Raw genomic sequence first — 17,911 nt, 5'->3', positions numbered from 1 at the left:
CTTGAACTGACACTGTGTTCAATGGTTAATCTGCACGGCATCTGCTACATACTAGGCTCTTGATTCAGATCCCTTTGAGTCAGTGGGATTATTTTCTGTGTCCTTGGATCATGTTATAGATTAATTTGTTTGTGATATATACTTGAAAATCTTGATTACAAATATAAGAAGTTATTTGTAAATATTTGGCTGAATATACACCCACTCCAATATTGCAAACCTGTTTGAAAGGCACTGGAAAAGTCACTTGTGAACAAGTTTGCAAACAAAAGTTGTGGAAATAATCTGCTGCAAGAAACTTTGTGTAACAGGTTACTCATTCAAGTCACTGTCTTTTGTTCCTACAGGGTCTACTATAGAGCCCTTGTCTGAAAAAGGAGACTAAAAGCAGTCTCTCAGTAGAAGTAAAAATGATGACTGATGTTAATTGAAACCATATAATGTTACTTAGATAAGACATTTTGGAGCACAAATACTGTGTTATTGCTAACAAAGTCACAGTCGTAGTCAACAAGGTCATATGGTGAGAGTCAGAGGCTCCATCTTATTCTGTTCTGGGTGTGCTCTTACTGGTCTTACAGAAAGACTCCGCACTTCACAGCTACCAAGGGGAACAGTTACCAACTGTAGTCATGAAAAGTAAGCCTTGTTCTTATAAATATTTCCAATCATAATTTTTAGTCATGGGTGCTTGGATTTAAATCAAAGTATCCTCACAAATAAATCACACAGTAGAAAGGACTGCATGCTAATTACTTTGTAAATAGCTGGCTCAGCTTTTTGGCCATCTCTTAAGACTTAATCAATAGAAGGGTACCTATACACTTAAGTGGACTTCGTGTCAGGCACTAAATGTTTACAGACATATAAAATACACTCTCTATATGTAAACTTATCTCTCACTAGCAAAAAAATAAATGCTACTTTGGGATAGTTTGCAATGTTTAAAAATGAATTTCAGAAATTTAGGTTTTATTAAGAAAGCAGGAGCCTAAAAGAAAATAAGAATTAACCTAAGAATGTCATTAGGGTCAGAGTTTGGCTGTCCCACCCCATAATTTGTTGTTATTCAATATTCCAATGATTATTAAATTAATCTGTTATTTAAACAGCAATCAAAAACAAGTCAACCCACATTTTCTAAACGCTGTCAACAAGAGAGAAAAACTGGGATTTTTTAAAAATCTGAAATGCTTTCATATTTTCCAGTAAGCTATTCCCTTTTATAGCAAAAAACAGGGAAAAAAAACAACCAGCATTGCTTCTGAAAACTCAGATGATAGAATGTTGAATGCTCTATGACATCTTCAGTGTTGGAAATAGTTAATTGCTAGAGAGAAATGTTTTTTCTTTATCATTGTCTTTTCTTTATCAGTGTCAACTGGCACTCTTTCTGTTGAGTCAGAACTACTCTAATGCCAAATGCACTTGGTATTTAAAGGTATTGTGCTGCTCAGAGGTGTCTTTTTGATTAGACATTAAATTTGAAGTCTTTGACTAAAAAAGCATCTCAATGCTGCTTGCAGTTTTATGAGGTATTGCCCCAATGTGTTAGCCAATATTTAGTACAAGTAAGTGTGTCAACCAAAGTTCTTCAGCAATTCTCACTGGTTACATTACCAGTTTTTACCTTCTGGTGATCTTAGCATTGCAAAGTTTAATTGCTGATACTTAAAAAGCACTAAAAATGTCTAAGGAAAACATCTGTAGAAAGACAGCATTGTTATAAATTAGAAAGGATAATGGCTGTTATATTTGAAGAGAGAAAGTTACCTTATCTTTTTGGTATATCTGCTCATCTGTTTGTAGAACAGACAAAAAAAAGTTTTGTCTAATTGCAAATCTCATTTTTGCATGAAAATTCAGATGTTTTCATTTAACTTCATTTAGGAAAATACCATTAATTTCAGCATTAACTCAGACTATTATGAATGTGGGTATAGATCTTCTGTAGGTACAGCAACTTACTCATCTGACTATTCATACACTAATTATATATTTTAAAATTTCAAAGTTGCAAGGAACCATTTGTGTGCATAGTTGCCAAATTTGCGTGTTCAACTGTAAAACTAAGAGTATGCAAATCAGGCAGCAGTCGCACAGTCAAATGCTTAAAAATCTGCCCTTTTAACCTCTCCTGTTCACACGTGATGACATATTGGACTTGGATGCAGATCAAAAATCTGGCCTTACTTCCAGTGACCCAGGGAGCAAAACCCCCTTCTCTTTTAATTGCAGCACTCATGGGTCCACAAGGTCAATACCAAAAACCTAAAGAAATTGTTTTGTCCCCAGTTGATTCTTTGTGCACGGTCTTAAGACACAAAATAATGAGAAAAGTAAATATGAGAAAGCCATATTCTCACTAGGGAAGCAAGGAAGTATGTAGCTACAATCAACCTAAACCTGGGGAAAGCTTATGTGTGTGTTTTAATTATGCAAGATGAATGTAAGAGTTCCCTTTACTTTGTTGTATATCACATGTAAATTGCCTGTTAAATTGATAGGAATTACTTGGTTAATTATTTGGTTAAATACCATCCCATATATTATATATTTGGCCCATTTGACTGTTAGTAGGCAGACAATTATTTAACATTTGTTAAACAATTATTAATCATTAATAAACCAAATGCTTTCTCTTGCTTTCTTATAGACTGGACGTTGAGGGCTGTTCATTGTCAGTAAAGAGAGGGTAAATGGCAGTGGAATTATAGTTCAGGATGACACTGAACTCTTCATCTGGATTTCTAATGGCAAATTTCAGACTTGTCCACTGAATGCGCTTATTTGGCAGTAACAGATACATAATAATACAAATTAGATTCAGATTGTTCAGGGCATGAGTATATTAGTGTCAAGAATAGCGCAATCTGCAGACATTAAAATGGTAATGGTTTTTAAAAACCACTTAATCTTGAGACGTACCACCATTTGCTAAAATATTTCTGCATTTCTTTCTCAGAAGACGCTTGCCAAACTGCTGTACTCAATTGTGTTTAAAATGTGTAAATAAATACACAGTTCAATTTCCCATGCAATAAATAATCATTTGCCTTTTCAGTCATAGTTAGTTTACTTCTAAACAAATCAGCTTGCCACATAAAACAAGCAAAGCATCAAGGGCCGATTTCTTCTAATTTGGAGCTCTATCTATGTACATCAGAATATCCCTGTAGATTTCCTGGAGTAGTTTGGGCAGTAAATTGTAGTCAGTCTTCTAGAAGACATTTTGGGTTGTATTCTTTTTACTGTATCCATCTTACAGGACCCTGAAGAAAACCAAATATTCTCTGTAGTTCGCCATACTTTGTTTAGACTGTATGGTTTTGCATGCTTGCTTTTTCAGCAGCCGTGCCAAGTATACATGTGATACTGTGCACATAGATGGTTTTGACCTATACCCGTGCTGAGTCACAGGTGTACTATAGTCAAACTGCTCACTGCTGATCTTGGCAATGTTGAACAGACATTAATTTCTGAGAGCTTGCTTAGATGTGCGTGGAAGTCAAGGGTTATCTTCAAGGGAAACGCAGTATTTTGCATACCTCATTAGTTAATTGTTGAAGTCTCAAGAATCAACATCTTAGTCTATACAGCCATCTTGCACCTCTGTTTTGAAAATGAGATCTTCTAGACTTGCAGAATACTTATGAGTGTTAAAAAGTCTTTATATTTGTGACAACAGCAGGATTGGTAGAAATTTATTGTAGCCGAAACCCCAAAATTCTAGAAGATCCCAAAAAATTTTTTTCCCTGTTCTTTCCTTGTACAAAGTATCAAATTATGCAATTTAAACTGCTAGAATTGTTTATTAAAGGTCTTTATACTTAGTTTAAAATCCTATATTGTGTGTTCCCCACATATCTCCACTTATATGCTGAGTAACTTTCTCTTCACTCCAAAGGCAACTGGAGTGATTATAATGTCTGTAATGCAGGTGCAATTTAAAGTCACTGTATGGGTAATTTACCTCTACCCTTTGAAAATGTATATTTTGAATAACCAGTTCAGGAAACACAGTAAATTAGTATTTTCATTTAAGAAAATAGGTATATGAAATAATAGGGCAAGACATACATAAGTTACTAGGCAGGTCTGTGCCTGCCAGTCATTAGTTTAACAATCCTTTGGACAAGTTTCAAAGGGTTTTTTTGTTATTGTTTTCTTCTCTATTTTTAAATAGACAAAGATGTTCAATATTCCTTTTCCATTTCAGAACTTTTTTAGTGTGCTTGTTGAATTGAGGAGTATTATAGCTGCTTAAACACAGAATGCCACCTTATATTGAAAACAGTCCTTCTTTATTATCTCAGTTTTTATATCAGTGTTCCCTCAAAAATCAAAACCTTGGAGTTTATTTATTTAGTTGACAAAACCATGCAAATCTGTATTCAGATTCTCTCTCTCAATTTGCTTGGCATTGTAATCATGACAAAAAAGCTAGAGAATGAAAGAATCACTAAAAATCAAAGGAGAAAAAGTATATTTAATGTAAAAAAAATTCTGACCTTAGTAATCTTTTTCAAAGGGCAATTTTAATGGCAAGGAATACATCATAGAATGATTTGGGTTGGAAGGGTCCTTAAAAATCCTCTATTCCCACCCCCCCTGCCATGGGCAGGGACCCCTTCCACTAGACCAGGCTCAAAGCCTCATCCCACCTGGCCTTGAACACTTCCAGGGATGGGGCATCCACAGCTTCTCTCAGCAACCTGTGCCACTGCCTCACCACTCTCACTGTGAAGAATTTCTTCCTTCTATCTAATCTAAATCTTCCCTCTTCCAGTTTAAAGCCATTACCCCTTGTCCTATCACTCCATGCCCTTGTAAAAAGTCCCTCTCCAGCTTTATTGTGGGCCCTGTTTACGTACTGGAAGGCTGCTGTAAGGTCTCCCTGGAGCCTTCTCTTCTCCAGGCTGAACAACCCCAACTCTCTCAGCCTTTCCTCATAGGAGAGGTGCTCCAGCCCTCGGATCATCGTCGTGGCCTCCTCTGGACTCACTCCAACAGGTCCATGTCCTTCTGTTGGGGGCTCCAGAGCTGAAGGCAATACTGCAGGTGGGGTTTCATGAGGGTGGAGTAAAAAGGGGGAGAATCAGCTCCCTTGACCTGCTGGTCACACTTCCTTTGATGCAGCCCAGGATATGGTTGATTTTCTGGGCTGCAATCACACATTGCTGGGTCGTGTTGAGCTACTCATCCCCCAGCACTCCCAAGTCCTTCTCCTCAGGGCTGCTCTTGATCCATTCTCTGCCCAGCCTGTATTTGTGCTTGGGATTACCCTGACCCATGTGCAGGACCTTGCACTTGGCCTTGTTGAACTTCATGAGGTTCACACAGGCCCACCTCTCAAGCTTGTCCAGGCCCCTCTGGATGGCATCCCTTCCCTCCAGTGTGTCGACTGCACCACCCAGCTTGGTGTCATCGGCAAACTTGAATGAGAGGGGGACTCTATAGAAGGAAGAGAAAGATGACGAAATGTACATTGGTCTTTTCTTGTAGATGTGTGCAACTTTTTCATTAGGAGACTTCATAGCACTGACCATGTGGTGCATCTATAAGTACTGTAAAATCTTGGAGATACACAGGTCAGCTTCCTAGCAATTCAGTCTATTAGTGTTGTCATTAGTTTCGCTGCCGGTTTTTTTCAGGTAGGTAGGATGAGATGTGCTCTCTCTCTTAACTCCCCACTTCCCTACCTATGTCTTCCAAATAAGCCTCGAGCTGGATTGCTTGAGAAGTTTATAAATAAAACTTCGGCGTGGGAAGGTGGTGATCTTCACCCATTCACTGTTCAGAGTTAAGCCCAGTAATGCTATAAAATGTAAATATTACTCCACTTAAAAGTTAACATAATTTTACATTTTAAACAAGCAGTAATAAATATTAACCAAATGATAGATAGTAACTGACACAATGAAAGGATGCTTTGTAATGACAGGAGATTTAAAAAGTTGTATGAATGCCATAATATGTAGACCTGAGTAGTAATATATATATCAAAGATGGCTTGGAATAGGAAAAGTTATTAAAACTGGAAAACATTGCAGTGAATTTTTAAAGCCAGGCATGCTTGTGAAGAATTGCTAATGCTATGGAATTAATTTCCATTTACAATAAATTCATATTATTTTTATAGTCTGATTGATGAAAAACAATGCAAATATGACAGGCATCTGTACATGTAGCACTTCTCTTTATAAAGGATTTGAGAGCTTAATGGATATTTAATAGCCTTTAACTTGGAAAAACAACATGAATCTTAAGATTTGAGTGCCTTGCAGGCATATATGTATGTTACCCAAAATATTATAGAGTTTTAACTAGCTATGGAGAAGATGACATGCACTGTACTTAATTCTTTCAGATGTGGCGTTCTCAATCATTGCTAAAGTTTGTTTACAGAAATAAATGAACAACACCCTTACAAAGCACAGAGTGGTCACCTCCAATAAGCACTTTAGTTCTAGGATTTTTTACACTTTTCATGTGAATTTTCTGATCATCTCTGCTTTGTATACTTCGGTTTGTGTTGGGTAGCTCTTTGCTAGAGCCATATCATCTTTGTAGATTAGACTAGACCTAAAGCTGTGGGAAAAGAGTAGTTACCAGTTCATGCAATTCAAAAGTTACTTTTACAATATCATGTGATATTTGTGAGCCTTCCTAAATCAGAGGAAATCAACTGGCTTTTTAATCTTTAAATTATATTTAGAATCTAGGTTAGAAATCATCTAGTATTTTAAAAACATTATCTGAGATGTCTCTCAATACAAACCACAGCTACTTAAGTAGAGCTACAAAAATCTGCTAAAAACACGTGTTGGCTAATATGCTGTAGTAGAACTGCATTTTCCAGTTTGGATAACTACTCTGACATCCCTATGATTGTCCTGCTAACCAGGTGCCACTATCAAAAAACAAAGTCCAAGCTTTAAGAGGCATCTGTGCTGATTACTGTATCTCTTCTGTTGTTCATTGTGAGTAATTTACCATAGAATCAGGTACCCACTCTGTGTATGGAGACCCACTTATGCCACACTGTCAGCTCAAGTTTGTTCAAGGGTGTGAACCTTGACTCATATTTAAAGTTTGTGGGATTTCTGAGCTTGGTTTCTTTGCAAAAATTTTGCGGTCCATTTTAAACCTAGTAATCTGGAACTCTCCATTATCTTACATCGTCATAAGGGTGGGTGGCTGCACTAGAAAGCTTAGGAGCATTGTTGAATTCCTCATTACACAAAGTACATTTTTTTCATTCACTCAAAGCTTGTGGATGTTTGTAATATTTCTAATATGCAGTTGGTAAGGTACTCTAATCTGAGCATCAGTTATTTGAGAAAGCATTCCCTGATTGATAATGAAAGAGAAATGGCACTTCTGAGGTTTCCTATCTGAAAGGAAGTGGTTGCCAATGTGCCACAGATCTCTGGGCTTGCAAGCCTTTGACAGAAGTGGGAACGGTGAGGATGATACTGTTCATTTAAATCAGGCTATACGTGGTAGCAATAGTTTGCTAGCATGGGGTCAGGTTACAGGCCTAAGGCTGAGAGTTTATCGGTCTCATTTTATATGAGAGAACCACTAGCTGCTTTTTTCATATAGTTCCACTGCTCCAGCTCTCAGAAATGTTGTTGTTGGCATACATGTTATTTTTATAAATTGCATTAAAGATATTTCATTCTCTATCATGATTTATTTTAAAAAAAACCCAAGTAGCCCAATTGAACTGTGATATAAACATTTCATTCATTCATTCATGTAAAAAATGTGATAAGTGAGAGAAATGTGGGTTGGAAATGTAGCCAGCAGCCTGGAAAACACATGATAGGGGTTGGGAAACAGCACAGCGGATATCTGCACTTCAGTTGAATGCTTAAAGTTTGTTCCAGACCATTAGGGTTGAACATTTGCAACCAACAGTTATGTGAGTAACACATATTTGAGTGCAGAGTGCACAATATTTTCCATTTACTGTACTCTGGTGCTGATATGTTTTTTCTTTATTTAAAAATAAGAAAGATCAAATTTGACAGATATGAAATGTAATCACAAAGTAACAACTAATCTTAATCCAAAATACTCAAAATTCATTAATGCAGGTTTGCACTCAAAAAATACACTGAAAGACTCAGAGGGAAATAGCTGAATTTACAGAGATGCTCAAGCATCAGAGCGCTCAGTGGAGGCTATTTGAATTGAGTACCATGGAAATTCAGACTACTTTTTCACATCTTTGTGCATGTGTTTAGCTTGACAGTTTGAAAATATTGCTCTGTGTATTTCAGTTCAAACTACTCACAGTGAAATTCTTCCATGCTTTGTAGGTTTCATCCGTATGGGCAAAACAACTGGTAGATAAAAGATCTCTGTTGCCTCCTAAACATGATTGATATGATTATGTATGTGCAGGAGTGACATATGCTAACGCAACAATGAGATATTATTCTAGTCATAATTCGAGTGCAAGTCCCACAGTCATCACTGTTACATTAAACAACAGTATTAAAGCGTTCCTACGGTCATTACAGAAACAAATGAAAAATACATATATGGAATTTTTTTTTGCTTGAATCAGGCTGTTAAAGCTCCTGAACATGAAATGAAAGATGAATCTGAACAGCCATTTAAATGTTTATAGGATTAAAATCCCGCCTAAGCCATGTGTTTATCATGACCATGTACTCTACTACATAGCATCTGGTGTCACAAGCACAGATATAATAGCAGCATATTTTTGTAAAATTAAAACTATGTATATTGTTTGTAGAATATACCGTATAGAATAATAATTCTTACTTATGAACAAGTGTGTTTTAAAACAAAGCATAATAATGCAATATTTCTGTGAGAAAACAAGAATTAAGTTTTAAGTAGAAACACACAGCATTGTTTTTAAACAAGTTGAATTGCTTTTAACGTTAGTGCTGTGCTCAAATCATCCTCAAATTACAAAGAAATATCTTCCATTCTGCAGGCTAATTGGAAGATATTTTCTCTAAATTTTTTGGTTCCTCAAGTGTAGTCTTACCCTGTAAGTATCTCAGAGTTCCATGCTCCTTGTCACTCATTCTGTTCCCTCAAACACTTTGCAACCCTTGCAACTGTCTGAAAAAGAAGGGGAAAATGGATCTGAAAATCAGAGATTTCTGAATGCTATTAGGAGGTTTATTACCATTCTTTGTTGTTGAAACAAGTTTTGTAACAGTGTCACTGGCCACCAGCTAATGGTAGCAGGATTGTGAGCTAGGAAAATAGTTCAGTGTGAGTGACCAATAAATGATGGTATTTGGGATCCTCAGTCTGAACAGTCTAATATGACTGTATCCTCTCTCCAGCTGTCTGGCCCACCCTCAGTCCTACACAAAACATGCTGCATTCAACACATTTCCTTAAGATTGGGTGTGTCTGAGGCTATGTAAGTGGCTGCTTATTCATAGCGAAACCTCAGGTGTGTGTTCAGTTTATATCCTGTCCAAAACTTAACATCAGTGGACAAGGAAATGGATTCTCTTTCCTGCATGGAAATACAGAGCCTAAGCTGTTTAACAGTAATATCGATTTCCTTTAATAGCAGATGTTATAACCAAACAGTAGAGAGTAAAAACAGTAGAGAGTAAAAAAGGTTAAGTTTGCTTAGCAGGACAAGACACATTTCTTGCATATTTGAAACTGAATTACCTTGGCTTTGCCTGTTATGGATCCAGCTATGTTAGGAAAGGAAGCCATCAGCATTTCAGAGACAAGATGTTAAGCCTAACACATACAGATTTTGCACCTTATGATTCAGGTAGTTGTAGCGAAGCAATGACCTGCATTAGGCAAGGAAATAAGTGACTTACAGAAGTGTGTGATCCTCAAGTTGGCCAGTAAACTGGTCTTACTTCAGAAGATGTAGCAGCCTCATGACTACAGCAACCAGGAAGAAAAAGGTTGGCAAGTAGCTCTACCTTGCTCCTGCTGTGCCCGTTTTCATCAATGTGGGAGATGCTTTGAAATCCCTAAAGGGATAGACTGCAAAGGCCCCACAACAAAGCCACCTGCTGCAGCAACTGATAACCTTCTTCACTCTGTCCCTTTCCCACAGGGCACTGACACTGCTTGTCCTATCACCCCCGCCTTTTATCCCTGTCTTGGAACATCTCCCTCCTTTCTGGGGAGGTTTGTCCCTCTCCCAGTTGCCTTACTGATACTTTGCTACCCCAGAGATTCAGAGGCTGGAAGATGAAAGTAAGAGAAAGAAGCAGATGCTGTGGAAAAAGGGCAGTATAGCAAGGGTTAGTGTCAGCTCAGTCCCTACTCCTCTACTGCCCTGAGTATATCTTCTAATTATTCCTTCTTACAGGAGAAAGTAATTCTTATAATAAGAAAAAGAGCTTACATTTTTGAAATTAGGTTGGGTTTGTTTTTTTTTTTAAAACATAGTCTGTGGGAGAAATTATTATGATAACAATACAGTATGTATTATAACTGTATGAAAACTTTTATATATACAAGCAAAAGGAAGAGATTCAAACTGGGGGAAAAAAAAAACCAAACAGGTTTGAATGTAGTGTGCTGGCTCTTTTAGAGCAGGTGTTGTAGTCCGCACTTAGCTTTAGGCATCACATTTCATCCAGTTCAGGATGCATTCCTCTGCGGGATCACTATTCAGCCATTAAAGAGAGAGAAAGACCCTCCTGCAGAGGATGATTCAGATCACCAAAGCCAAGCTCCTGGCCTGAATTATCCTTCATGTGTCTGTGTCTCTTCATGTACTCTGTTCAGAGTTGGAGATGATTACACTTCTAATGTAGGAACCTGAGTTACGTGAATAAAGGCAGCTGATGTGACTGCCCTCCAAGATTTGTATTACAGTCCTATTATAATGCTTTCCAAATTCTAGGCTATCTTAAGAAATTAGAAAGAACTGGTTCTCTGTGGGAAGAGTTATTTAGCCATCAGACACACATTAAAAGTGTGCTTTCTTATCATGCCTTCATAAGCATGACTTTAGCAAATATAACTATGAATGCAGCTGTACTTGAATTCCAAGTCTTTTCCTGTTTCATTCCACAATGAATAATTAGTTTTCAAGGAATAGATTAATAAATACTTGCATTTTTGAGCAAATACTTACTATTTCCAAGTAAAATATGAAACTGGTTTTCTTTTTTTCCAAATCAATTTCTACGATATTTATGCAGTTGTTTTCATATGGGCCAATACAGAAATAGGTTAGAAAGAAATAGCTAAAGTGTGTGCAACATGAGAAGTGTTGTGTAATGCTCTGACTCAAAATACAGACTTTCTTGCAGATTTACTCTCTGTTCTTATTTTTTTCTTCGTTAATGAAATAGTTTGGCATGACTAGATTTTCTTCCTTCTCTCTCTGCCTCTTTTGAGTATTAAATTTCTTCCTTCCTCACCTTCCCCCAAAGTGAAGAAGCAGTTTGTGTTCAGATCTGTTTTAAGCCTCTGAACCTGCACATCAAATAAACCAAACAAGTTCCTCAGTGGATGAAAGATGGAGGAGAAATTATTAATGAGGTTCTTACTGACTCAGTTTGGCTTGGGAACTCAGTGGACTCTTGGGAACCCCAACAGTTTATTCCATTTTATATATTGAGACATATGCAAGGCTTTTTCTGTGCTGCCACTATCAAATGATGGTGGTGATACTGATGTAAAGGAAAAAGGTTCAAATCAAAAGATTTACATTACTTAACACAAAAAGAGCTTTACCCTTTAAACATGAAACATTCTCTAGAGTTATTAAACATAGACTATTAAACAGACTTTTTTTGATTGTTAAACCAGCAATAAATTTCAATAAAAACCCTTACTCTGTCCTTGAGAGTTGGCTCCCATATTGCCAGTGATACAAATGACAGCCTAAGCCAGCAGGTGTTCAGAAATGCTTATAGTAATATAAACTTAAGACATTTGCAGTGGAGTTCACTTAAAAGACAAGACCATTTTCATTACTTTGTCAGCAACTTTATTTCCCACTGCAGTCATGGAATCTGTTTTGCTAGAGGTTTTTCTCCCTTGCAACTGAATCTTGATGTACACTATGAAAGATTTTGGTGGAATATTTCAGTATTTGAAAGACTTTGTTCTGACTGTATTTATGCACCTTTTGTTTTCTGTGAATGTTCAGTTCCTGAGACTTACTGGCATCAACGTTCACTCAAAATGAATTTCAAAGATGCATGTGCATGTCACTATGGAAACTCAAACAGAAGACCTGCTGCTGGGATGATTGTGTGCTTTGTCCAGTTTGGGCATGGAAGCAGTGCCATGTGAATTATCTGAATAGTCACAGAGCAACTGCAGTGGTTATGACTGGCAGAAAATTCTTTGCCATTAATCTAGTGAGGGTAAGAATACTTCATGACTGTGAAATGATCTTAAATTGCAGCAGCTGAAAGAAGTATGATTTGCTTGTGCACATTCTATTAATAGAAAAGAAAGATACAATGGACATAATTTTTTTTTGTCCTTAATTATTTGCTGAACTCAATCTCTGTCTTCAATCCTCTGTCTTCACTTGTTGATATGTTAATCCTTTGCCTGTGACCTCACAGGTCACTAACTGGTGAGGACATGCACTAGGCTTTACAACTTCATTTCAATATTATGTTTGAGAATTGTGAAAGGGAAAAACATTCATTTACTGCTTGTGGAAGATAATATTTTCTTTTTAATTTACCTCTAGTATGGTGGATGAGAAGCTAGTTGTTCCGCTTTGCAGATATTAGTTAAGATATTGTTATGCACTATGGAAAAAAATGCTGCAGTGAGCCAAAAGTTTCATCTTTTCATGGCTCTTTAGATGACAGTCACATGTTCTGTGGCATTCATCATAAGGTTAGACACTTCACAAGCATCTGTAATGGATAAACAGACTGTAGATTTGTAAGAATATTCACTGTTTGGTAAACTGAACCAATGTAATTAGTTGATATCTACCATATAATTCCTAAAGTAGAAAAGTTTTTTTTGACTTAACCTAATATATTGCTCTTTGCAGTTCCTTTAATTCATAATTTCCATCAATCCATGCATATACTGCATTCCCCAAATTACCAGGTCTAGCAAAATTTTCTGTATCACTTCATTCCTACAAACCTTTGTAGATTTTTACTTTTTTTGTGAGAGAAACCATATAGTAATTTACTCAGCATCATAGTTCTGTAGTGGAAACTTTCTTCTGGGTTAAAGTGCTTTCTTTTTTCATTCCAGCTAGGTGAAGTGTAATAGGAAAAGCTTCCAAATTCTTTTTACTTTTTTTTTTCCCCCCTGCTCTCTTCTTTGGGGAAGCTACAGCATTTATGGTACAGCCCTTATGACAGCCCAGAGAAGTGGGTGAAAGAAGAAACGAAATGGGAAATGTGCCCACCTTTCATGAAATGGCACTTTTAAGCCTGGCTATATGGTACATGTTTTCTCAAAGGCTTCAGTATTCATCTGGGGGCCACAAAAAAGGGGCTATCACAAAAGGACTGGGAGTCAGGGACACCATAGTTACAACAGAAGAGTGATTACTCCCTTCTCATCAAAAAGAGAAGTTAATCACTTAGCATCTAGTTAATTGTTACAACACTTTAAACCCTTCAGGTCCTTTTCTGAGCTAGTTTTAAAGATACAATAAATGTAAGTTTCAGACTGGACAAAATCCAAGTTGTACCCATTTCTGGGAATAAAGTTAGTATTTTTTTCTATCCTTTAGGGTTTGATTTATTCATAACTGTTTTGAGAAATTCATGTGGTACAGTTCTGGTGTTACTGTCTGCTAAAGATTTTCCCTCCTTTCCTTTTATTGGCCTCATTTCTCCCACACACAAATCCACAAAGCCACAGATGCTCCGTTACAATGATGTCAGTCTTGCTACATGCTCCAGCTGTTTGGTAGGTACATTTATAAAGTTTAGCCTTTTACATTATGCCGTAAATGTATATTTCATGTATAAACATAAACCTAACATATTGCAGATCATTCTAAGTGTAATTTTAATGAAATTTCGGTAATTTTAAAAAATACTGAAAAGTGTTTAATCTTTCCATTGGCAACCTTTTCATAGTAAGTTTTCAAATTTTTTTCTTCTGAAACTAGGTTTGAATATTCCCTGCCCCCTCCGCTATTTCATCTTCTGTGATCTTTGGAAAAAGCAGGGACTTATTTTAGTAAGACAATATGTATTTTAAATAAAGATGTCTGAGGAAAAATATGTTTCTCTCCACGTCTTCTGAAACCCTCACTTAACGTTCTGTGCATTTACCAGCATACCACACTGAAAAACACCTAATTCCTGGAATTGCCAGATTTCAGTGATATTCGATATAGCAGATATTCTGTTGGTACAATATATAAATTCTAACTGATTGTTTTAAGAATTTATCAAGAATTGGGTGTGAACCTTAAAGCCTTTCTTTGTATTGTGTCCCGAATTTCAAAGAAAAGGCTAAACAGTGCCTATTTGGCTCTGCCTCCTCCCCCTTTTCTCTTTGGTATGTGCTTAAGAGTTCAACTCATTGTAACTATATGGATCATTGGAAAATGCCCACAGGATCCTTCCCTGGTCTCCCCTGGGTGCTTTCGTTCTTACAAGCAATGTCTTTATTTCTCACTCTCCTTTTGAGTTGCCTACTTTGTCTTAATTTGCATGTGGTGCTGAGTTGTCATCATATTTGTACCATATAGTTGTCATTATTCTAAGATAAATCTTCTCACTTAGGAAGATTTTGAGGCTTAATCTCTGTTTTGTTGGCTCAGTCATTAAATGACTCTCAAGAGGACAGATGAAAGCTGAGATGTTTCTCAGTAGTTCATGTTGCTTCAAGCAAGACTCAGAGTGAATAAAAGCCCTAATGCAATTGTAGAGGCTAAAGTTTGGGATCTAGAGTTCATAACAACCTTCATTATTTTTTGCAGATTGGTTTCCTGTGTACTTAAAAATTCCAGATCATAAGTACATGGCTAGGTATTCATAACTGAGCGGAGATTCAGGATTGAAATCTGAAAAAGAAAAATCTGATAAACCCCTTGGTGATTCACTTGTGTCCCAGTCTCCACATTAACGTATCAGCAGTATTAGCCTGTCCGTTATGCTTCACCTGTGTACCTTTCAGCATCATGTACATCTCAAAATGGACAACGATATTCTGTGAACCAAGAGAAGCATTGCCCAAGGCCCTCTACTTCTGCAAGGTGTGGAGATACAGTATGATATATAAAGTCAATGATATTTGTGACTATAATACAGTTGCTGACAAGTTCAAAACACCCTAACAAAACCCGTTGCTCAGAAATACAGTTAATATCACCATTATTTGATTTCTTTTTAATTTGCAGGTCTTTTGTTATACAGCAAATCCCAAGCAGCAATCTCTTCATGGTGGTAGTAGATAATGAGTGCTTCTGTGATTCTGTCCCACCAATTACCATGGCACCTATAGAAATAAGGTATATCCTTTTTTTTGCAAAGTTGTCAGAAAGAGATTCAAGATGCAGATATTGAAAGATTTCTTATTATGTAAAACGTGCCTTTCATGACTTAAGAACAGATCATTACCCATTATAAACTTCTGGGTCTGTTTGAAATTAAGCCAGCTGAAAATTCATTCTTACTTATTTTTAAGGAGAATTCACCATTTTTTAAATGTTTGGGGTTTTTTTTGAACAGCCAATAAAAATTAAGCAAACACATTTATATGCATCTTTAAGTATCATAAGGTCATGGTCATCTTTAGATAGCTGAACATCTTTCAAATTAGGCCTTAAGTATGTAGTTTCCTTATGAGAATGGAGCTCCTGATATTGGAACTCACAAAACTCCATATAATATAGATATCTTTTTAGAGTTGGACTGAAGTATTGAAAATGTTTCAGAATCCTGCGTTCCAAAAATATGAAAATGTAGCAAAGTAAATATACTGCTTGATTTTTAGTTGCCCCACTTTTTATTTTGTGCTGTTCTGTAGTTCAGGATTGGCTTTCTCACGTAAGTTGGAATTTATGAAAAGTAGCCTGCAGTGTGCTTTTATTGCAGACTTATGATGGAAAGACAGTTTAGCAGTGTAAGTGCAAATGATACTGTCTAAACTATGGATCACTGAGGAAAAAGCACTAGTGTTGACCACACATATCACCTTGGGTTTTCAAAAAGAGGAAGGAAGGAGCTGAAAGATTTTCACTATATTAATTTCAAAACACTCACATAAAAATGTACTGCTCAGAACAGTTCTCCTTAACTACTGTGTACATAATGAATCCCTTAAATGTGAACGTTTAAAATCTCAGAAGATAAGAAGACGTCCAGAATCTTGTCACGGGTTTCACCCTGAAGTAAGTTTCTATCTACTTTTCCTTTCTTTTGGACTCTGGTAGATGTTTTATTTCTTTAAAAAAAATAAATAGGAAAACTACCTTCTAAGATGAAATATCAGGAAATATTCTGAACACTCAGAACACACTAGTAAAGGAAGTGAGTAACATTGTAAGTGCTGCAAATCTTTTTAGTACTCCTGTAGACAATATCTGGACTTGATGCTTTCATAGACTGTTTTGTATCATATAAAAGAACGCGGTAGGATGTAAGCACAAACTGGCAGCCAGGAATATCTGAGAACTTAGTCTGGCTCAAGCAGTGATCACAAGATTCCTCATTAGAGGTGGCTGGGAACTTTATGCTGTTAATATTTTTTTCAGTAACTAGTTTCGGTATCTCACCTCTGATGCTATAGTAATTATGTTTACACACAATGTTGCTTGGGAGGGATGACTACACATATTTACTACTCTGTGTTCTATATAGTACTCTTATTTGTATAGTGCCAAGTAGATCTGATAGAGGCAGGGATGTGATTACCAGTGGCTTGTACAGCATATGTTCATAAACATCCATTTTACTCTGGAGTAACTTTATTTCATGCCAGTGATGGTGTAATGCAATGTAGAATGAGACCTAAAATACGGCATGGAGGGGATTCTGTAAAGCTTGTTGATCATTCTCACTTTTAGTCTACAATCTAAACTTGTTCAAATGAAAATATGTACCTGTATTACTTCCTGAGTGTATTTAGTTCATGGGTTTTGCTGTTTGCACCAATCCTCTTCTGCCTATGTAGTTTGGTAAATAATCATGTATTGTAATTGATTGTAATGGCTTGTATTTATGTTTCTTTGTTTGTTTGTTTTTCTTTAGGAAAATGCAAGAGAATGTGGTGGTGTCTCAGGCCTTGGTGCTAAACCTCCTCTTGTTCTTCTTCCTCTGCTATTGACGATTTTCTCAAGGTGACATTGACTGATGTGTTCGATTGGCATGCTAATACATGGATAAACTGTGAACTGGGAAATGGTGCAACATAGAGGACATGAAATATAGTCAGAACATCAGCATTTCATGATTTTAAACTGTTGGTGATATAAATTCTTAAAGATATGTTGAAAAAAGATTTATCTTTTTACTTTGCAAGTCATGCAGATGTGAATTTGGCATATGGTAGTCATGATTCATCAAAAAAGGACTTGGTAGATAGAGGTGACCATTGCTTTGTCCCATTGAAAACAATTTAAAACTGTGTACTTTTTTCAATAAAGTATATTAAAATCACAATTTCAGAGTGTATTTTAAGTATGATAACATATTTGTTCAATTAATTAATGATGAGAAGAGAATAAAATAAATGGAAGATGTTTTATTATGCTTTTTGGGTATTTCTGAAAAGATTCAGAGAAGATAATGTGAAGTTAACTTTTATAATAAGGCAGAATAGCTTTTATTAACAAGTCAAGGGAACACATGTGCATGTATGAAGCTGAGCAGGTAATACGCTGTGCTGATTTATAGTGAAGGTTTGGTTTCTGGAAATAGCTATAAAACATCTCAGCCACATTTGGAAAGTGAGCCAAAGCCTGATTAAA

General features: G+C 36.4%; 1 protein-coding gene across 1 annotated transcript in view; it reads left to right on the top strand.

Annotated features, from left to right (window-relative positions):
- Window positions 1-17,603, top strand: part of LOC104166457 (voltage-dependent calcium channel subunit alpha-2/delta-3) — a gene marked incomplete at its 5' end in the record, with an annotated part of 99,103 nt that extends 81,500 nt beyond the window's left edge. Inside the window, 3 exons of the mRNA XM_009706396.1 lie at window positions 15,341-15,453; window positions 16,251-16,333; window positions 17,193-17,603. Coding sequence (XP_009704698.1) covers window positions 15,341-15,453; window positions 16,251-16,333; window positions 17,193-17,285 — 289 coding nt within the window. The remainder of the gene's footprint in view (window positions 1-15,340; window positions 15,454-16,250; window positions 16,334-17,192) is intronic.
- Between the last annotated feature and the right edge of the window lie 308 nt (window positions 17,604-17,911).

The sequence above is a fragment of the Cariama cristata genome, unplaced genomic scaffold, assembly GCF_000690535.1.
Source record: "Cariama cristata isolate BGI_N322 unplaced genomic scaffold, ASM69053v1 scaffold118, whole genome shotgun sequence".
Lineage (NCBI taxonomy): Eukaryota > Metazoa > Chordata > Aves > Cariamiformes > Cariamidae > Cariama > Cariama cristata.
Note: the sequence above shows the minus strand (reverse complement) of the source record. Positions and strands in the feature narration are given on the sequence as shown.